This window comes from Cibotium barometz, chromosome 27, assembly GCF_041138505.1.
Source record: "Cibotium barometz isolate CiBa-2024 chromosome 27, ASM4113850v1, whole genome shotgun sequence".
Taxonomy (NCBI): Eukaryota; Viridiplantae; Streptophyta; class Polypodiopsida; order Cyatheales; family Cibotiaceae; genus Cibotium; species Cibotium barometz.
Genome location: NC_141072.1, coordinates 17799259 through 17822009, shown reverse-complemented (window position 1 = coordinate 17822009; position 22751 = coordinate 17799259). Strand labels below are relative to the sequence as shown.

Sequence of the window (22751 nt, the reverse complement as noted above, 5' to 3'; positions counted from 1 at the left end):
TTGCCTCATTGTCTCTGTGTTTCAAGAACTTGGAGCGACTTGACAGGCATGAAGCTGGTGATCTACAACTAGATGGAATGCCAAGATCAAGCTCTTTGTTGCTAAATGCTTTAAACTCAAGGAAAGCACTAGACTACCATCAACAAGGTTCTCATACTACTACACAAATGCCGCAATAACTTGTGCATGATGTGTGCAATGCACGATATGAGTCAAGCTAGACAGGTATATTGTTATGTAACATGTTAGACTTACATAACTTTCAATGTTTTATTATTTAGCTCCTAATCAATCATAAAACTTGTAGGTAAATGTCGACGAATTCAAGTTGACGTGGACACTCTTAAAAGTGTCCACAAGGAGCGTAATAGAGAGGAGGAGGCCATATATGTAGAGCTCTACAAAGAGTTAGAGGAGATTGATAGACGAGTCTCTCACACTCGTCGTGGCCGCCGAGCTAGAGGTGGAGTACAGGTTTGGCCTATTCTTACCTTTGGCTCTCGAGGCTCTGATCGCCCAGTTACTACCTATGTAAGACGTGGCTGTCCACCTTAGTACACCAGAAACATGCTAAGGCTGCAGACATGAAACTATCCAAATCGACAGAAGACCAGGGAACAAGAGGCAAGTGAAACTCAATGTAAACCATTATAATTGATTGCACGATTCTCAATCCAACATGCAACCGCCAGGTAGATAATTTCCAATATTGAAGTTTGAAATTGAGCTTGTCCAACACCACTCTCATTCTCTCTTTAGAGAGACATTTCAGCCCAGAGGATACCCAAGATGTCTGACTATTTGATTTGGGGAAATTATTCGACGTGGCCAAAGAATAGAGTGCCAATCAGAGTGCTTAAGCAGAAGAAGCTTGGACTTACATTGGGCTAGCTTCCAAATTTCAAATTTCTTAACATATGTCTAGTTTGAGATACATGCTATGCTAAGAATGTATTTGATAGGATTTTAGTGTAAGATGGAATGTAATAATGGTACGATTTCTCTACCTAGAAGAAAGTGAAAACATTTTCATATTTTTATTCTAGTGAGCTGATGTAATATTGGAAATGTATGATGTGTCCACGTGTTAAGAAAAGTACGAAAAATTGCTACGTAATTTTTGAAAATACATATGCTAGATTTTTGTGATGTTTTTCTTTTAAAAAAATGAATATAAAGTTGAACAAGTCATAAAATAAGGCTCATGTTATCCCATTTTAAAACTTTATGCAAATAAAAAGGCTTTGCTTTAATACATAACAAAACTAGTTATCTTAACATGTGTGTGAGTAAATATGAGAATTATTAGTATGTTAATATTTAAAAATTTGAGAATATTGTTTGATTAGTATATATGACTTTTCAAAAAGTTACGTGTGAAACTTTCAATTAATACATATGAAACTTTTTGAAAGTTGAATATATGAAACTTTTTAAATTAATAGGTATGAAATTTTTTGAAATTTGGATGTGTGAAATGTGCTAAATTGATAAATTAATACATATGAATGGTTTTAAACGACTACCAGAGAACTTGTTGCTACAGCTAGATAATTGTGGATCAGAAAACAAAAACCATTCTCTGCGCATATTTATCATTGCTTGTGGCACGAGGGACCTTCAAGATGATCCAAGTTGGGTTTCTCATGGTGGGTCACACACATGAAGACATTGATGCAATGTTCAGCAAGTTCTCAGAGAAGCTTAGAACAAGCATGACATTCACTTTTCCTCACCTTATGCGGCATTTTCAATTGTGCCAGTCAACAAGGCCTTCTCCTTTTTTGTTGACACATGTACCAGACTTCAAGAGTTACATTGAAGGATACTTATGTGACTCCAAGGATGCACTTGTTGGTCACTCAAAACCACTTCACTTTTGTTTCTACATGCAAGGGGATACACCTCTAATGCAATACAAGATCCATCCTAAGTCAGTAGAATGGTTGCCAAGAGAAGGCGGTATTGAACTATGGACAAGAGAATCAACAACAGGAAAGCCTAACCTTCCAAAGGGTCTTCCAACCTTGCTACCCATGTCTGAGTATATTAAAGATCATCAAGAGGTGGTAAGTGGAATCAAATACTATCTCAAGTATTGGGAAAGATGGTCAAGTGTACAAGGTCCTGAAGCGGAGTACACAAAGTTCATAACACCAGTGATGATTGATTATTGGAAAACCATGCTTGATGCACTTCAAGCTCCAAATGTTCAAGAAGCAAGAGTATTCATGGACTTTTGGCCAAGGACACAAGGTGATACATTATTTCAAGACATAGATGATGTGGGTGACTTTCTTGGCTTGGAGGAGTTGAATGACCACTACTGTGGTCCTCTCAGCAAGTGACCAAAAGATGCATTTCAACCAATGATAGATGTCAAGAAAGATGACTTTGTACTTGTTCGACCTTCAGATCCCAAATATACTTCACCAATATTCAAGGTTCCAAATTAATGAAATTCCCAAATTCACGGGATTCATTTTGATTTGGAATTCCCAAACTATTGGGAGATTCCCAAATTCTCGAATATGGTGTTTACTATAGCTAATTTAGGAAACGTAATCATTTTGCTAATCTAGACTATCCTAGGGTGTGCATAAAGGGATGATGGGTGGCTTTGATGCCAACTTGAGATTTATGTTTAGAGAAGATTAAGGTTTGTAGAAATGGATTAGAATCAACATCTTAGCATGCTCAAAATGCAAGAAAGATATTAACACAAATGACAATGCTAATGATAAAAATAAAACATAATACTTGTGTGTTTGATCCATTAGATAGAGTGCCTTTTATAGGCTTGAGTATATCTCCATTAGATAGAGTGCCTTTTATAGGCTTGAGTATATCTCCATTATCCATTAATTATGGCCCATAATCTTGATTAAGTCCTCCCTAATTTTTCCTAGATTTGAGTATCATCTCCCTTGAAGTGGGCACCCACTTGGCATCTTTTCCCACTTCTTCTAGGCACCTACTTTTGGCCTCCACATGGGCTGGCCATTCCACATATTCTTCCATCTTTGGGCTCCTCTTGAATCTTTAACCTTAGTCTGTGACATGCAAATCATAAAAATGTTTGAGGGTCACATACCACTCCCCCTTGCTCCTAACATTACCCAACAACACTATTGGGATCAAGATATTGCTTGTGTGTGTGTGTGTGTGTGTGTGTGTGTGGGGGGGGGGGGTGTAAACCACCTCTTAGAGAGTGGTAGTGTGTAAGTGTCTTATTTGTATGTGAACCCACTCTTAGAGGGATATCAATACTATCTAGATATTTTGTGTGCCTAACATAAGTAGTGATGTCATTGGGACAAGCTTGACATAAGTAGTGATGTCATTGGGAGAAGCTTTGTAACCTATATAAGGTGCATGTACTGTATTAAAGAAATCTATCAATAGTCGCATTATTGAGTTGTGTGGTTCTCCCTCTCTCTAACTCTCTCTCCCCTTGTTGTGCTGCTCACACAACCATAGCCATCAATCTCTTCAAGCCTCCATAGCTTAGGATATTCAACATTTGGTATCAGAGCTCTAGGTTAATACCCAAATTTTTGGTACATGTTCATACAATCACCAATAACTTGTACATTCGTACTAAGTAGATCCATACCTATCCGTATTGTAGTACAATTGTACTACTATGTAGCAGCTTTTGCACTTCAACACAACCAGCACTGCTACACCTTCCTCAACTTTAATGAGAGCCTGTGGTGTCTCTCAAAGCTATGTTGTGCTCAATGCCGACATGCAGGTGCTATCAACAAGGTTTTTTCAAACACTATCACCGTCAGTCTGTTCGCCCAACACAACCAGCAACACTGTTATGCCTTCCTCGGCTTTACCGAGAGCACTTGGTGCCTCTCAAAGTTGTGTTGTGCTCAATGCTAACATGCAACTGCTATCAACAAGGTTTTTCAAACACTATCACTGCTACTCTATTTACCCAACACCTATAGCACATGCATGATTAGCCGCATCCCCAATAGTAGACAGGCCGCTCAACTCTACTGTCAAGCACTTGAATGAACAAAAAAACAGAAGAGGGGAGGACACTCCTATAGTATGCGTGGAGAGAACCTACATCAAATCAACAAAATCAACTAGCATTTCATTAGAGAAAATTTGGGGCTTTTCAAAATTTTCACAAATCTTGCACAATTAGAGCATTAATCCTAAATACTTTATCATTTTTCAAAATCAAGCATTGGACTGCTACTATAGCCTCCTATAGCATCATTTCCAAAAAGCCCTAATTTTTAAAAACCCTTTTAAAAAAATTATTCTATAACTATGAGCTCTCACATGTTCATAGACAAGTTCAATGGTCAGGGTTTCCACACCTCGAAAATCAAGATAAAGTTTCATTTAATGAAAGAAAATCTATGCGGTTTGGTGAAGATAACTACTAATGCAACCTCTTCCTCTCTGATGTGCTAATGCAACCAATGAAGAAAATCCCATAACACAATAAGATTTATTTAGAGCATAGAGATCATATGCCATCATTACTCTTAGCTTAGGTGATGATGACTATTTGCATCACATTTTTGATCTAGAATCACCAACTAAAGCTTGGGAAAAACGTGATTTGCTTTTCAGTGCCAAATATAAAAACACAAAGCTATCTTTCAAAATCACTTTCTTTGAGTTGCAACTAAAGACAAGAGAATCTCTTGTTGCATATGCTGACAAAATAAGGAGTCTCATGACTCAATTAAATTGTAGTCTAATCTCTAGTACTAAATATGATGCCATGGTAGTGCTTCTCAAAAGCATACCTAAGGAGTATGACAACCTGGTGAGACCACCTTGAAGAACATTCCTAATCCTACCTTGGAGAGAATCATTAGTTCTTTATAGGAAGAAAGAAAGAAAGAAGAAGCAAAGGTCAACAAAAGTTATCCACAGAACAAGGTTTTGTTATAAAGACTAAGGGCTAATATAGAAGACAAGCCAAAAGAAAGCCTTGTATATTATGTAAGAAAATCAATCACTTAGAAAATTATTTTTTAAGCCTAAATCCTTGTGATATCTGTGGAAAATCAATCATCTTAAAAAAGATTACTATTCCAAGAAGAACAGTGCTAATATTGTTGAAGAGCCTTCTACATAGGGGATGCCAACTTTTGTATTAATGATTGGGATTTTTAAGTCCATTATGTGTGTTTTTTTCTTTTGTGTGACATGATATCTTATATGTCCTTACCCTTGGGACACCATAACTTGCATGTGAAACTAGAGCCTTGTGATTTATCCTAAATAGGAAAATTGGCATGAGAAACCATGAGCCTAGATTTATCCTTGTTGACACTGTATGAGGCAAGAAGGGGTTTGTTAAGATCAAGGTATTTCTTGTGCATGTGTGAACTACCTCCTAGAGAGTGGTAGTGTGTAAGTGTCTTATCTATGTGTGAACCCACTCTTTGAGGGGGCTATCAATAATATCTAGATATTTGTGTGTGCCTCAGATAAACAGTGATGTCATTGGGTGATAATCCCATTTTGGATTAACAAGTATGTTCCTCCAATTGAGGAAATTAATAAGTGTCATGAAAAGGCGCTATAAAAGTTGTACATTATGAGATATTGGCCACCCAAGGCCTTAGTTAAGTAAATTTTGGGTGCCCAAGTGTGAATAAGGACCAAATGTATATAAGGCATTTTCTCATAATAATGAAAAGACACAATCCCCCTTTGTGCTATTGAGAGCTCTTCTTTGTGTCTTGAGAGAGATTGAGAGGGAGAATTCTAGCATTTGTGCCTCTTCTATTCTTAGATGTTTCATGCTTGTATGGGAGAGTGAGAGAGAGTGATTACCTTATGTGACGGTGTGAGCAACTTTACGGTGACAGCATGGAGGTGCATCTTGGAGGTTTGGAGCTTAACAAGTGAGCTTGGAGGCCTCAAGGGACTCAAGTTGAAAGCATTGGTAAGTTTCCTACGACAGTTGTGTTCTATTGCTCTTCCTTTAGGTGAATGCATTGAGTTCAGCTCCCATTACATAAGATTCATGATTGCCTTTGCATTCGAGTAATGCATTGTGTAGGAAATGAATGGATAAGATTTCTGTGGAAGTAAAAAAATCATGAGAAATTGGTTGTGTTTGTTGTGTATATGTGTGGTGGAGTGGTCTTGGAAGAGAGCTTCACTATTTTTTCTAGTTAATTTTGATATTTGCATCACTGGATCATCAACGTGAACGAGCAGGTTGGTGTTTTGATTTTCCTTCTTTTCAAAAATTCAAAAAAAAAAAACAGAAAAAATAAGGAGCCATTGATTGTGCCTTGAACTTGTATTACACTCCTTAGGCTTGCCACAATCCTTTGGAAAGTATTGGATAAGTATTTTGCACCCAGAATCACATTAGTCAACGTGGGAAGTTCCCACGTGAAACTACAGGAAATTCGCACAACACGTGAACCGTTTTCTACAACTTCACGCTGTAAACCACTCCCGACATTAGTGCTGCACTTAACGCCGCAATTCACAGGATTACCTTGCCAAAAATAGGTAGCCTTATCCTGACACCTCTAACACCACGAGGTCTGACAAAAATAAAAATCGTGAACATGCAAAAAATCGTTCATGACGTGCACTACTTCAGAACTCTTCATGGTATGAACCATTTTTAGTTCACGATGTGAACCATTTTAGAAACCTTCACGACGTGAACTATTTTTTGTTCACGACATGAACCAATTACTTTTCACGACGTGAACTATTTTTTGTTCACGACGTGAACCAATTACTTTTCACGACGTGAAACCTTATCTCTTCATGGCATGAACTTTTTCTACAATCCCACGCCTTAATAAAATCAAACTCATGAACTTGGTATAGTCAGATTAAGGCTAAGGAAGTCTTCAAAAAATTGACATCCATAACAAGGTAGCAGGGAATTCTGATCCCAGAAGCAAAAAAAATTAAACACGTGAAAGTGCAGAAATTAATTCACGACGTGAACTGTTTTTTAACACTTCACACCATGAACTGTTCTCTGCAATGTCACAGCCTCAGAAACAGGTTGACAAAATCTGATTAAAATTACTTAATTGAGATAACAAAATAGCTTATTAAATCATACATAAATGCACTTAAGGTCTGGAAAGCTCATCGAAGACGATCTTATACCTGACGATAGTGCATCAAATCACCCAGGATCTTCTTATCAAAAAAGTACAGGTTCAGGCCACTCAGTAAGCACTCACTTGAGTGTCTTAATAAGGAATCTGACCACCGTTGAAACTCGTAGTGAAGAATCCATGGAAGAGGGGCTGCGATACTCTAGATTTGGGGAGGAAGAGGAGAAACCACCCTCCCCAACCAGATCCATTGGTATCATTGATATCGCTCGGGGATTTTTTGGTCTCCAAACTAGCCATGACGAAGAAGCCAAGTCTGTGTGGGCATGGGTCTATCAACCAGTGCTGGACTTGATCCAAGGCAACAAGTGCCCATCCAAACGTCAAATTCGAGGCTGTCAAACACGATCACCCCCCGAATGAGATGGGACATGGAAAGTGCGGCCAGTATGGGTCAAGTATTCTTCCCAACCTCAGAGGAAGTAGAGTTAGATCTAAAAAGGATCGAGGTGGAATGACAGCTACTACAAGAGTTGAGCTTAAGGAAACAAGAGCTCAATACTCAAAGGGCGAGAGCTAAATAAAAGGAGATAGGAAGTTTAAACTTACTCCAATCATGGGGTAAGGAGCCAGAAATAGTCATGGGAAGAAGTGAGGGAGAAATTCCAAACTTAGAACCCATAAATGAAGAGCCCATAGTTGAGGAAGACTTTATAACCCTAGAAGAAGAGGATAATCTAGCAAGAGCGGCGGGTGAAGTGGAGGACCGTCTGTATACCAAAAAGGACATCGAGCAGATGATCAATCATCCTACGTTCCTACAGGACATGGGACTTTTAATTCTACAAAGGCATATAGAGACAACTAATGATGAGCCATTCCAAGGTGCAGTTTGCAGGACCATCCCATGGACCGGAGATACCTAGAAGAGCCAACACATGAAGAGGACGAGGTCTAGGTAGGGGGGGAGCAATTCCTCAAAGACCAAGGGTGGATACAACCATTGATCTTAATGTAACCACAAGGACATATCTGTTGAATATGGCCATAGAAATGGGCCGAGGAATGGTCAGGAAACTAGGCACTGCTCTAGAATCCCGACCCTCCCAGATGAATCCCCAAGCTTGTCCAAAACTTCTCTGGGGATGGGGATCCTATGCAACATGTAGAGATTTTTGAATCCACATGCGAAACCTACGTGCATGTCAGTGATGTGACAATGATTCATGCTTTCTCACTAACCCTAGAAGGGAAAGCACATCAGTGGTTCCAAACCCTCAAACCTTAGGATAAGGTTAATCACACAACTCAAGAATGTGTTTGTGCTCAGCTTTGCCAAAAGTGGTGACAGATGGGCCCTATGGCACAACTGCACAATATCAAACAAAAGGAAATAGAGTTGATGAGAGACTGTGTCTCAACTAAAGTACTTAAATTCAACGTGCAAACTACGGGAGAGCTTAACTGATGATCAGTTAAGTTGCCTTGCTTCCGGAGGGGATTTAGAGACCATAAGATGCATGATTATCTGGTACTAGCCCGACCAGCCACTCTAGATGCATGTTACAAACTGGCAATTGAATATGAAGATAATATGCTGAAATTGCTGCCGCAACCTGAAGATGTCAAATATCTTCGACAACAACGACTTCACGTGTTTTGAGTCACCAAGAGATTGGAACTCGAAGCAAGCAAGTCAGAAACATGACTATGGACGAGCTCAGTAACGTAATACTAGAGAAATTGAAGGTAAAGAAGAGAAGAGAAACATCTAGGCATGGGCATAACCATCTTTACCCCCGTAGTAGGGAATTGGTGTGGTGCTCCATGTGCAGATTGAATCACACTACCATCGAATGTCCACAGTTAAGAGAAAGGCCACTACTCTATTGTGCACACTATGTAAAATTATGGAATCTTGACACTTCATGTGCACATATCCAAGGTTCCAAACAATTACATAGCTGCCGGCACCTAGAGCTCCATTGGCCTTACCAGCACCACCTAGACAAATCACTATAGCTGCAGGACAACCCAACTCTTCCTATTTGCCTAGGGGGATCTTCCGAGTACATGACACTTCACCTCTACCACCATAACCACCACAGGCTAAAATCAACCAAGTATTGATTGAAGAGCTATCAGAAGATATTGATATGGTACATGAAGTAGAACTTAGTGGAGAGTACTATGAGGAAGTTGATATTGATATGGTACGTGAAGTAGAACTTAGTGGAGAGTGCTATGAGGAAGTTGCGGAGGTCACACCTAAATTCAATGTCCTACAGAATAACACGCCAGTACCTATGTTTCAAAACACGGTACAATGGAAGGGTAAGGACATGAACTCAAACATGAGGAGAGGACCACTACAATGTTTTGGATGTGGTGGGCCGCATCAAATCGCTGAGTGCCCAAACAGGAATGTGGTTCATACGCACAAACCCCAACAACTAACTACTTCGCCCAATGACATGCCAGTACTCACTTGTACTAAATGTGGTATTGATCATTTGATCAAGGCTTGTTCATATCACGCAAGTGGTTCCACTTCTACTTCCAATCAAGCCACCATCCGAAACATTAGTGTGCAGCCTGGAAATATCACACCACTCAATGTCCTGACACGAGCCCATGCCCAATTAGGAGACAAGGTGAAGAAGCGAGCAGATGCGACCATTTCAAGAACTGGCCACAAGAGAAGAGTGAAAAAAGTGGGTAAGGGTGACACCAGGGTCACAATCCAAGATGGATCCGCCGAAGAAGATACAATTGACACCGGATCCACCCAATCGAGAGAAGAAGGGGATCAAGCGATCAACGATAAAGAGCCGAACCTAGAGGAGCAAAGGGAGAGACTATCAACCCCTAAAGGAGTCGGTGAGTATCCAAATGCCAAAAGGAGATAAGGAAGCTTGAAGATGCAAGGGCCTTAGTAGAATAATGTCAATGGCTTCATGAAGCCAAGCTGGGGCTAACCGGGTCAGGGATACGATGTATCCAAGAAACGAGCCAACAAGGGAATGAGAATTGGACGTACCTACTCCAATTCTAGAAGAAACGGAAGAGGGATCTCAAGCAAACACAATGTCCAGGATGTTTGAGGAAAATGCGTAGAGTGAGTCCATCCATTCCTTCCCTAGGGATGAATACGAGACACACACATGAAGGGAACCCTCAATCGCTAGAGAACCTAGAGACATAGGAAGCCTCACAGCTATACTGTCCACGTCTGTGCAAATGCCATTGGGGCAACTGCTACATAGTTCACCAACCCTATGGATAGACATAAAGGAATGGGTAGAAGGCGGACTAAGGCCAACCGACACTACAGAGGAGGTTCTACCACCTCTGGTAGAAAGAACCCTAAAACACACAAGGGAAACCCGAGTTTTCAAGATACCAGTTAATCAATTGGGACGTTATTACAAAAGTGATGACACAAATGCTACAATCCCGATTCATCATGATGGGTACCAGGGCATTGGCTATCCTAGATGGTGGGGCGGGGGTTAGCATCATCTCACAAAACGTTGCTGGGAAAACTGGGGAAAAGTCGATCTAAAAAGAGCAGATCTAATCGATGGAAGACGGAACATCTTCAAGACCCATTGGACTTTTGGAGAATGTGAAACTCAAATTCTTTATGTTTTGCTACCATCATACATTTGTAGTAATGGACTTCCTGCACCAACGTGACTCATATGACATAATATTGGGGAGACCCTTCATGAGGGAGTCCAAATTGGTGCACAATTGGGCATTAGATCATGTGTATGTGCATAGGGATTCGCAAATTTTAAAGATAGATCTGAGAATGTGGAGAGCACGCCCCATGGAAGGGCATGTGTTTGGTAATGATTCGGTCACAACAGAGCAGACCACATCCATACAAATATGCCTGCCCACGGTGGAAAATTCCAAAGAAGAAGAGGAAATGGAAATGTATGCATCACTTCCTCCTCTGGAATTTAGTGAAAACTGGATGCATGTGCTAGCTACCATAGATGTGATGCAACCCAGGGGAACCCAATATATGTGGAATCTGGAGCTGTTCCTACGACCTCTGTCTGTATGGTTAATTGACAAACCATTGATAACGAATCATAAGAGGAGGCCTCTAGCATAGAAGGGACTGTAACACAAGGCCATACCAACGCTCAACGCCTCAGAAGATGGCAAAAACAAATATAATATATTGCCCGACAAAATGTTCTATTACGAAGAAAACCCACGGATGTCCAGTGTGGCTAAGATACCTCAAAGCCACTAAGGTACACGATGAGTTTTCTAAGGATTGGGGTGAGGAATTGAGTAAGATATCAGTGAAAGGGAAAACATAAGGAGAAAGTCATCCTTCAAGAGCCAGAAACACCTAAGCTTACGAAAGCTGGGCATCGAAAACAGAACAAAACTCTGGCAGAAGCCGAGTGAGAGGCTAGAAAAGTCATGGCTAAAACAAAAAGTGAGAATGAGGATAAACCAGACTTGTTGGAGGTGCTGTAGGTACTAGACCACTTTAAAACCTACACTATTGATGACGAACGGAAAGTGGTCCAATTGACGGCGGCAAAAAGGGTTAAGGAAGATGGGATGTCCACATCATACGATGGCCCACATCTAAAGTCAAGGAAGTTGATATTACGGGACCAGGGGAGGAAGCCATACTCGTATATATTGCTAAGGACTTGACTTCAGCTGAAGAAGATAAGCTCGTTACCCTCCTTAAGTAATTGTTTCACCTAGAATTACAAGGAGATGAAGGGTGTACCACCTGAGGTGGTGCAGCATATGATTCCAATCATGGAAGGATCAACACCAAAACCAGGCAGAAACCATACCAGATGAATCCTAAGTATGCGATAATTTTAAAGAAGGAAATAGATAAACTCATTGCTGCAGATTTCATCTATGAGATAGAACATACGGATTGGTTGTCACCAATCGTATAGTGCCGAAAAAGAATGGGAAACTTAGGGTATGTGTCAATCTTAAAAAAGTCAACGCAGCTACTAGGAAAGACCATTATCCATTGCCCTATATGGAACATATTTTGGAGAGAGTGGCTCTGATGAAGAAGCTTACAACTTCTTGGATAAATTTTCAGGCTACAATCAGGTGTCAATAGCACTAGAGGACCAACATAAAACAGCTTTCAATACAATGTGGGGGACGTTTGCATACAGAGTCATGCCCTTCGGTCTCACCAATGCCCCAACAACATTCCAATGATTAATGTGCACAGCCTTCAAAGACTACTTGCAGAAGTGGTTGGAGGTATTCATTGACAATCTGTGTGCACACTCTTGATGGGCAGACCATCTGGCTTGCTTAAGGAAGGTGTTCGAGCGATGTCGATTATATCATATATCCCTAAACCCTTTAAAGTGCCAATTTTGGGTCAAACATGGTGTGATATTGGGACACACTGTCTCAAAGAATGGTATATCCATGGATGACAGCAAGGTCAAGTTGATCTTGGAGCTGCCATTGCCCACTAATTACAAAGGTGTGCAAAGATTTATGGGCCACATTGGGTATTACTGCAACTTCATAATCTTCTATACTAAAATCGCCAGGCCATTGTATAAGCTACTCATTGCCTTTGAATGGACTGAGGAATGCCATGAAGCATATGATCGATTGAAGCAGGCATTGGCTAGTGCGCCAATTCTAAAACCCCCCAATTGGGACCTCATATATTCATGTGCATATTGATGCATCAAGCTTTGCTATTGGATGCACACTAGCACAACCCAGTGAGTTCAAATTGGATGCATACTAGCACAACCCAGTGAGTTCAAATTGGACTATCCGGTCTGCTTCGCTAGTCGTCAATTGAATGATGCAGAGGTGAGTTACACCACCACGAGCGAGAAGGGTTGGCCAAAAACTAGGGCCTTTGTTAGAAATTTGGACACTTGATCAAAACTAGGGTGGCCTTAGTAATGGCTAGGTCTATAAATCTAGAAGGTAATAGAAATAAAATTTTGACGAGGATTTGGAAACTTGTCCAAAAATAAGGCCCTCTTAGATTTGGACATGTGGTCAAATCTTTGGAGAGAATTAGAATTAGAGGGGGATGTATATATGGGTGATTAGATCCTTAAAATTAGGGTATGATGTGTGTCCATTCAGATACATATTTGGACACCTAGGTAAATAGTAAAGAAGTAGCATTGGATGGGAGAGGGTATGTAAAACTCGCTAGTTCATATGAGCTGTTTATGAGACAATTCATATTGTATATAGATTTGGACAGTTGGCCAAATGTAGATGGAGTGATATTATTGGATGGGGGGATATATACATATAAATGGCTAGGTTCATAAAACTAGGATGTGATAGAATTCTAAGAGATAGATTTGGAAACCGAACCATTTCTTTGGAGAGTTGTGGCACTTGAAAGAAGGAATGGGATATGTATAAATATTTGGGTAATAATCCAAGAAAAAGGAGTAGTCCAGTAGGTAAAAGGCAAGATTGGCAGCCAAGGGATATGCACAGACCTATGGCATTGATTACGAGGAGACAATCCAGTTGATAAGATGGCGGTAATGAGAGCAGTCATTGCTATAACTACAACTAAGAAAATTGTATTTACATCAAATGGATGTAAAGAATGCATTTCTACATGCTGATTTACAGGAGGAGGTCTACATGGTATAGCCACTAGGATATAAGGACCATACACATCTAGAATTTGTTTGCAGGTTATGTAAAGCGTTATATGGCTTGAACAGAGCATGGCCAGAGAAGATATGAGTAAGTCAATCGATATCCAAACCTCTTTGGGCTCTTCCCGTGGTAGTGCTAGGTCAATTTATTTGGCATCTTGTAGCCCATCGTAAGATACCCTTATTTCTTTTAGTTTCTCTCTTTTTAGTGTTGGTGCACACACCTTTCTGTTTTAGCCCATCGTAAGATAACCCATTTCTTTTGGTTTCTCTCTTTTCGATGTTGGTGTACACTTTTGTGTTCTCAATCTTGTAGTTCCTATAATGTGAAGGGACTTGTCTCTCCAGTCCTCTTATGACACCTTCTCATCCTCTTCATCATTATTACCAATTCTGAGGCACAGCTCGGCTCGAAGCTTGCACTGAAACCTCTGAGTGATATCATGTTGCATTTCTCAGGAGTTGTTTCTTCATAGTTTTCAATTAGTTCAACTCCTTCTATGAGTAGGTGGATATGGTTTTGATAGGAAGTAGGTGGATATGGTTTTGATAGGAACAATCTTTCGTTCTGTTATGCATCAGTTCTTTTAACTTCGAATCTTCTCTACCTTCAAGGAACTACCGGAGGAGGGCTTGGTATTCATCTCCTCAGTGAAAGGCTATATGACTTACACCCCCCCCCCCCTCTCTCTCTCTCTCACACACACACACCACACATTCTCTCTCCTAATGGAGTGATCCCCCTCTCTCACACAACTCTCTCCATTTTAGAAAAGTGGCTCTAGGCTATCCTCTTGGGAAAGCTTATCTCCCTTTCGGCTAAGCCTTCATTGGCGATGTCGATGGCAATGGCGAGCATGGGCGTAAATCTCAGCTCCGCTTCTGTTCTTTCGGATTCTTCTTCTTCGCTGGCCTTGAGATCGGCCTCTTCACTATCACCTTCTTTTTCTTCTTCTTCTGCTAGAGGTGCGCGCACATGGCCTTGCTGTGTGTTTTCTCTCTGTTCTTCTCGTTGCTCTGAGGCATCTGTTATGTTGGTGTTTTTTTTGCAGCACCTTTGCTTCTGAATAGGCCAGATATCGAGGCAAGGAAAGAGCCGTCGCGCAGAGATACTGTGCAGATTCGCCATGTCCGCATTCGCAAGAAGGTGAGGAGCCCCTTTTTCAGAGCCATGGCATGCCCAGGGTTTCTTCTCTGTGACAGTTAGGGTTTTCTTCTTCCTCATTGTTTCCCTTTATCAGGTCTATGGTATTTGCTGTTAGTGTTTTCTTTCTGTCTATGATTTAGGGTTTCCTGCTTTTCAAAGCCGTGGTATGTAAATGTATGTTTGTTTTTCCTACGTTTTCAGTTCGATTTTTAAATAGTGTAATCTCAGAGATACTGTTTCCTGTTTGTTCTTAGAGTCGGTATTTTTTTAAACGGTGCAGATCATTTGGTTTGCAGTAACCCTAGTAGTTTCTTTCTTCATAGTCTGGGCTAGGTTTTTTTTCCCGCTTATTTTCATATTGGTGCAGCCTTTTCTCTGTGTGAACTGATCATGGGAAGAAAGTGTTGTTTTTGAAGCTAAGTGGCACCACAGAGAGGCCGCGCCTTGCCGTGTTCCGATCAAACCAGCACATGTATGCACAGGTCATAGATGACACCAAGGGCTTCACTTTGGCCTCTGCTTCCACCATCCAGAAGAATCTCCGTGAGGAGCTTGACCTCTCTGCAGGGCCTACGATTGTAAGCTTTCCATCTTTGCTTTTATGGATTGCTTTCCCAATAAATGTGTCATTGAGCTGTCTCTGCTTTACCCATTATGTCAGATTCGTACTGCACCACCTAGTCTAGGCTGGATTTTCTTTTTCTGCATTATCTTGTTTGATTCCTTCCCCAGGCAAACATTTGTAAAGAGACCAATACCTTTCTCCATACTGATTCCTTCCCCAGGCAAACATTTGTAAAGAGACCAATACCTTTCTCCATACTGCATATATGCTTGCTCAATTGTACCTTGTAGGCTGCATTGTTGGTTGTCCAGCAATGCTGTCTCTTGTGCTTTCCTCTTCATGCTATATTTGTCTATCTCATGGTATTACCTCCTCTGTCGTCATGGCATGTAGTTCTGATTGCTGCATTGTGTTGTCATGATGTTAAAGGATGCTGCAAAGAAAATAGGTGCAGAGATCGCAAAGGCATGTCTGGCGAAAGGAATCACAAAAGTAGCATTTGATAGAGGGGGTTTTGTCTACCATGGTCGCATCAAAGCTCTTGCAGATTCAGCTCGGGAGAATGGTTTAGATTTTTGAAATGTATCCATGTACTTACAAATCATACATTGATGTATCAGTGTGGAGCTAGCTATAAGATTCTTGCAGAAGGGTGTTCTCTCTATCCCTGGTGAATGCACTCCAAGGTAAAGAGGCATGAACATACTCTTGATGCAAGTGATTAGAGGAGAGGGTTTATATGTCAATGCCAGAATTTGATTTCTTTGCTTCAGGATGACTCACAAAATTTCAGACTTGAAATTGTCTCCCTCTGTTTTGAGTCTTTTATTCAAATTATGTCGTGGGCTATGCCAAAAACTGCACCTCCTTTACAGTGCATTTTTCATCGTGGAATGATTTACACTTTATTTTTCTTATGAATTTATTTCTGGTATTTTCTTCACTATTCTATTACCACTCAAACCCTTTTTCCTACTAAGAACCATGTGAAATTGCCACAATTTCAATTGAAGTAAAGAATTCTGTCAGGATGGTTGAAGTAAAGAATTCTGTCAGGATGGCTAGTTAGTGGGGTCTTTATGTATTGTGGATAAAATTTTGAACTTACACGATGATGACTTGGCATATGATGGGTGGGTCCATGCTTCAGCCATCCACAGAACTTGCAAAAGCATTACTGAGTGATGGCTTGCAACTGAAACCTTTTCCATGCAAGTGGAGAGGATGTATGGATAGACCCTCATGAACTTCACAAAATACGAAAGTCATTGTTGGGTCCTGAATCTAACTACTTCCAATGCCTGTGCAACTCTAAATTGCATCTACAAATCCCCTAATCACATCCATTGGTAAGGCATCACCATGACAATCACCGATTACTTAAGCTCAAATTGTGCTATTCACAAAATCAATTGTATCCATGATCATAATCACCTACATACTATGTATGCACATAGACCACTCAAATCTCTCTAATATAAGGGGAAAATCTCCTTCCCCATCTAGCCTGTTTATGAGTACAAAGCCCGAGATGTCCCCAAAATCTGAATATTTTGGGTTTCTTTTAGTAATGTTCCATCATTCCCTCTTAACCTTGTGTAGAGCGAGAGGGATTTGCTTTGGTATGCTAATGTAGGTTGTCTTTGTCTCTTGAGGTAGGACTTGACCTTTGAATCTTTCACAAAGACTGCTTGTTATGCCTTTGATCCATTGGGAACCCAACTTGTGAATAGATGTTTATAGGTGGGCCCCTCTTGATTGGGCCTTTTTTCACATGCCTTTGACTTTTTGTCCGTGCTTCCTTGGCTTTTGTCCCTGCTTGCTCCATGGCCTTGTCTTGGGCCTTTTCCTCCACACTTCAGGTCATCTTTTATCTTTGTTTAGCACATTTTTATGCACGTTCAGGCGTATAAAATGCACCTTGCGTTGAATATCATGGCTTTGTTTGTCTATGTGCGCTTTGTGCTATGTAGGCAACTCTTCAGTTCGTAATATCATCAGTCCTTGCTTTGATTTTTTCACTTCGTAATAATGGATATACTTCTTGCAGTTGCCCCTGGCATGTAACATGCCAAGTTTCTTCTTGATGTTTTGCCTTTTCCAGGATACCTTTTGTGGTACATCATGCCCTTGTTCTTTATCTTCATGGTCCATGTTCATAGGAAATGGTATGGGTTGTCCTCCATTAGAATGCGAGGAAGTTCGTGCTGCATGTGGAGGTTCTGTTGTTTTTGTGATTTCTGTGTTGCATGACGAAAAAGAAGGAAGCTCCTCCTTCGTTTGACATGGTTTTTCTTGGAATACCACATCATAACTTACTATGATCTTCGCTGCTCACCTCTTGAATGCACAGGTGCAAGATGCACTCTATGCTCATCTCTTCCAGCCCTACTTTCTGACTTTTTGAGTCGTATGAGGCTGTGGTACTCTCCTTTGGAAACCTCGAGCATCCGGTCTGCTTTTTCAATCTCTTGATTGAGCTCCATCACTTAGCCAGCATGGGCAACAACCTCTTGCTTGATTTTGCACGTATCTGTGAGTAGATTCAACATGCTCTCTTTCAAGTGTTTAAGGGTAGGATGCTTTGCTATTAAATGCCAAGAGAGTTCCCGTCTATATATTAGAGCTTCTAGTCTCCTCATGCACAGTTTGCAGAGCCTTAAGTAATATCTTAATCTCTATGCATCCTTTCGTTCCTGCTCTAGTGCAGCTTCATCTCAGTTAGTAGCCCAACCACTTTGTTTTTTCGCACCTTTTGATGATTCCAATTTTTCCTTGTTTTGCACTTGGTATCCTGTGCATCTTTAGTGCACTTGTCGTGGCAATCCTTCTGCATTCTCTGCCATTCGCAGCGGCCATTCTACGGACTGGATTGGTTGCTTTGGATCCTAATTGGTTGGTGTTACATATTCCCAATGCAACATTGTCTGCTCATTTGAGTCTGCCACATTGCTTTGCGTCTGGTTCTTGTTCCACCCTAGCACCTCTTGTGTCATGTGCACAGTGTGTATCTACCGTGTGCTACACGCACAAAAGACTAGCTTCGAGGTTTGGGGAAGCTTGGAGCTAGGCAGGCTGATTGGCGAGCTGAGTTAGGGATAGACTAACGGGCGGGCACCCAAGTATGGACGGGCGGGTGCCCAAGTGTGGACGCCCGATGATCGGCCAAGAGCCTATAAAAGGGTGGCCATGGTTAGTCATTAGTCATATAGAGTCTTGCGAGATTTGTGAGAGCTCTATGGTATGGAGCCTGGATATAGTGCAAACGTGCACCTGCTTTACGCAGCCGAGGCCGGCAGCAATCTCGAGGCCCGTGAGGGTAGCTTCGTGGCGGTATGGGACGTCGCGAGGTAGAGATTGGTTGATACGTCAACCTAGTTAGCTCAGCTCATGGCTCGATGGGGACAACCAAGTCTGTAGGCTTGCCCACAGCTGTCGTGGTTGGGAGGTGAGTCAGGCCTGCACCCCCTTCTTGTTTGTTTGTTTGTTTGCAAGTTTCGAGTCTCGTACCAGGAGTGTTCCACGAGGAGATCTGGTGGGGTTTTGACAGTGGTATCAGAGCGTGCCTCGTGAACGAGCAAGTCGGTAGGTAGAGAAGATGAGGTCGAAGAAAGGTATGTGTTCAAGAAGCTTGCTGTTTTGTTTATGCATGCTGCTGTTTTTTCAGATAGTATGTGCTTTTTCATCAAAGAACCCGTGATGAGGGTGTAGGTGGTTTGGTAGGGTTGTTTTGCTTTGCAAGAAGAAGGTTGAAGATGTTTGTGCAGTTGCATGAACAAGTCGTGAGAGAAAACAAAAAAAAGCATGTTCGTTTGTTTTGGTTGAGCTCGAGAGGGAGAGCGAGCGAAAGATGCGCAGCGGATGCTTTGCGGGTGCTGTTGGTCGAGTGGGCTGCTGTTCACGTGTTGCAGGCGCAAGTATGGACGGGCGCCCAGGCCTACGCAGGCAGGCGCCCAGGCCTACGCCGGCTTGTGGCCAGGCCTACACAGGGGCCACGCCTACGCAGACAGCCACACACACCTCCATGAAGGCGGCGCCGACAGCAACACGTTAGGCGACAGCAGCAAGGTGGGCGACTTCAGGCTCACGCAGGCAGCCGGCGGCGCTAATCCAGGAGGGAAGAGAAAAAGAACAGTGAAAGCATTCACTGATTTGGGATTGCTTTCGTTTTTTTTAGATTAAACTTTTTTTAAAAGAGTTAAAGGTCCCCTCCAAGGTTTAAAGGTGTTTGTTTTTTTTTAAGAAAGCAGAATATATATATCTATATATATCTATATATATATATATATATATATAAAACACAAAAGCAAAAGCTCAACTAGCTTTTGGGGACAGTTATATAAACCCCTTAAGATGGCGTCTTGCCACACATCTCTCAAGTTTTCAAGCTCTCAAGCTCTCAAGTTCCCTCGCACTTTTATTGTGCAAAGGTCGAATTTTCTCTCCACTTGTCCTCTTCAAGATGTCGACCCAAGAATCCGAGTTGGAGCCCCTTGTCGAACGCAAAGGCTTGCCGGCTACGGAAAATACCAATGCCGATCTTTTTGACGATTATGTGTCCAAATCAGATTTCCAAGAGTTCAAAGTTGCTCTTGAAGCTTCTTCTTTGGAACGTCAGGCACAAATCGCCGCCCAGATGCAGGCCTTGCAGAACTCCATCTCTCTCTTGACCACTACCCTATCTACTCTTTCGGGTATGGATACCTTGGCCTCTGCTTTAGGCCCCAACATTACTCCAGAATAATTCGGGGGCGAGCAAAAGCAACGGACCAAGGAGATCGTGGACACTTGGCTACATAAGTGGCAAGTCCATTTTCAGTTTCATCCATATGATGATGGAAAAAAGATCCAGTTAGCAGCAAGTTTCCTCTGGCAAAGCTTTGCTTTGGTGGAAGGAACTCAACCCTAAGCCAACAACTTGGGCACAATTCGAAGACGTCTTCAAGAAGGAATTCCTCAAGAAAGAGGATGATTATGATGTTGTTGCCCAGTTTACAGCTTTGACCATGACCTCGCAGCACCTCACTTATGAGGTCTACCTCCAGAAGTTTAGAAACTTGCAAATGAAAGGTACAAAGATGGATCCCCCTACTCTTTTGGGGTTCTTCGTAGTTGGTTTACCAGACTCATACCGTTTACAAGTTAAAAATAACAAATGCAAAACATTGGACGAATCCATTCATTCAGCTCGTATCTATGATGATACAATGGTCTCTTCCAAGTCGAAACCCGTTACCGAGCAGGGGAACAAGCATAAAAGAAAGTTCTTTGGACCTATGGCTAACATGACCGAAGGAAAGTCTTTGGACCAACCTTCGAAGAATTTAAGTTCGACACCAGCGAAGAAGAAACGACGCCTTAAGGCTTTAAAGCTCAAGAAGGAAGGACGTCGTTTTATCTGCGAAGAAAAAGGACACATGCATAACGAGTGTCCGAAGCAAAAGGGTGCAAAGACCAACGTAGGACCCAAGCCAAAGGCAGCTAATCAGTTGTCTTTGACAGGTACGTCAGTTACTGTACTTTCTCGCCCTAGTGCATGTTCTGATTGTCTGTTCAACTCTAAAGTATTTGGCTTGCATGATCTCCGAGTTTATGGAGAAGTGAATGGCCATAAAATTCACATTCTTCTAGACCTTGGCAGCTCACACAACTTTGTTAACTACAAACTTGTGCAGAAATTGAGTCTTGATACAACACCCAGCGATCATACCTATGAGGTACACCTACCTGCGGGAAGGCAAGTATGGGATCGAAAGGTGGAGATGCTTCCAATCCAGATTCAGGACTACAAAGATACTCTGGAATGCTATGTTATGCACCTAGAAAATGTAGACTTGTTATTAGGGATTGAGTGGTTTAAGACTCTTCAAATCTAGATAGATTGGTCTAGTCATATTTTTTCTTTTCAGCATAAGCACATCCAGTATAGTATTTTAGGTGATTGTATTCATCCCTCTCAGGGACCTCTTGTAAATACAGTTGATTTTGAAAATATAATGGATTCTTCTTTGTATACCGTTTTCCATTGTGTATTGATTCCACTTTCTTTCTTTCTCATCCCTTCCATGGATGTAAATGAATTAAGTGTGTTTGAAAGCAAAGAATTACATAAGATACTTGATTCGTTTCAAGATGTATTTCCTAAGGAACTACCATCGGCTTTACCACCTGAAAGGACAGTAGATCATCGTATTGACTTGATCCCTAGTGCCCATCATGTCAGTATTCCACCTTACAGGATGAGCCAAGCTGAGGAAGATGAGTTGGCTAAACAACTCGAAGATTATTTGAGGATAGGCCAGATCCGTCCAAGTAAATCACCTTGGGGTGCACCTGTGTTGCTTAGGAGAAAGAAGGACAACACCTGGAGAATGTGTATAGATTACAAGAGATTGAACAAGCTAACAATTAAGAACCGTTATCCTCTCCCTAGATCAGATGACCTGATTGACTGGTTAGCAGGAGCGAAATATTTCACGAAGATCGATTTACGTACTGACTATCACCAGATACGCATTCATGAAAGGCATGTCGAAAGAACCGCCTTTCGGACTAGGTATGGCCATTACGAGTTTCTTGTATTACATTTTGGGGGTTAACCAATGCTCTAGCCACTTTCCAGCAAATGATGAACGATCTTTTTTGTGAACATTTGGAAAAATTTATGGTGGTGTTCCTGGATGATATTTTGATATATAGCCGTACTCTTGAGGATCATGTTAGACACCTCACGATTATCTTATCTATTTTAAGACAGAATCGACTATATGCTAAGTTAAGTAAATGTGAGTTTTTTATGACAGACATCATTTACTTAGGACACAAGATCACTAGAGATGGATTGAGCATTGACTATGACCGAGTTCAAAAGCTCACACTACCGATGACCGACTTATTGAAAGGTCGTGGATGTAAGTCAAATCAGCCTATCACTTAGAATAACGATTTGGATATGGCCTTCAGACTTTTGAAAGATAAAGTCAAGGAAGCACCTATCTTAGCATTACGCACATGACATCTTGGGCGAAGTTGGCCTATTGCATCAAATGCTCAAGCGAAAGCTTAAACACCTTTGTACTGACTGGCAATCTGGTAATGCGCCTGCATTGTAGGTATCTCCTTTAGGCTCATTAGCATATAATTCATCTAGCATATGCTGCTCCATATATGTTTGGATTGCATCCAAATGCATGACATGTTACAGGATTGAGTATTTTACCTCTTTTCTTAAGCACTGTGATTATGTTTAAGCATGTTTAACATTCACTGATTAT

At 41.4% G+C, this 22751-nt stretch overlaps 1 protein-coding gene across 1 annotated transcript; it reads left to right on the top strand.

Annotated features, from left to right (window-relative positions):
• The first annotated feature begins 14525 nt into the window (after positions 1-14525).
• EMB3105 (Ribosomal L18p/L5e family protein) lies at positions 14526-16390 on the top strand. Its single transcript, XM_086821178.1, has 4 exons — positions 14526-14731; positions 14818-14912; positions 15329-15490; positions 15907-16390. The coding sequence occupies exons 1-4, from the start codon at positions 14602-14604 to the stop codon at positions 16054-16056; spliced, it is 537 nt and encodes a 178-aa protein (XP_086677304.1). The 5' UTR covers positions 14526-14601; the 3' UTR covers positions 16057-16390.
• Positions 16391-22751: the final 6361 nt, after the last annotated feature.

What these genes read in the sequence shown, in the direction of transcription:
- EMB3105 (XM_086821178.1), top strand. Translation starts at nt 14,602, where the DNA reads ATGTCGATGGCAATGGCGAGCATGGGCGTAAATCTCAGCTCCGCTTCT. An exon ending in TTCTTCTTCTTCTGCTAGAG is followed by an intron (nt 14,732 to 14,817) that starts GTGCGCGCACAT and finishes TTTTTTTTGCAG; the next exon opens with CACCTTTGCTTCTGAATAGG. An exon ending in ATGTCCGCATTCGCAAGAAG is followed by an intron (nt 14,913 to 15,328) that starts GTGAGGAGCCCC and finishes TTGTTTTTGAAG; the next exon opens with CTAAGTGGCACCACAGAGAG.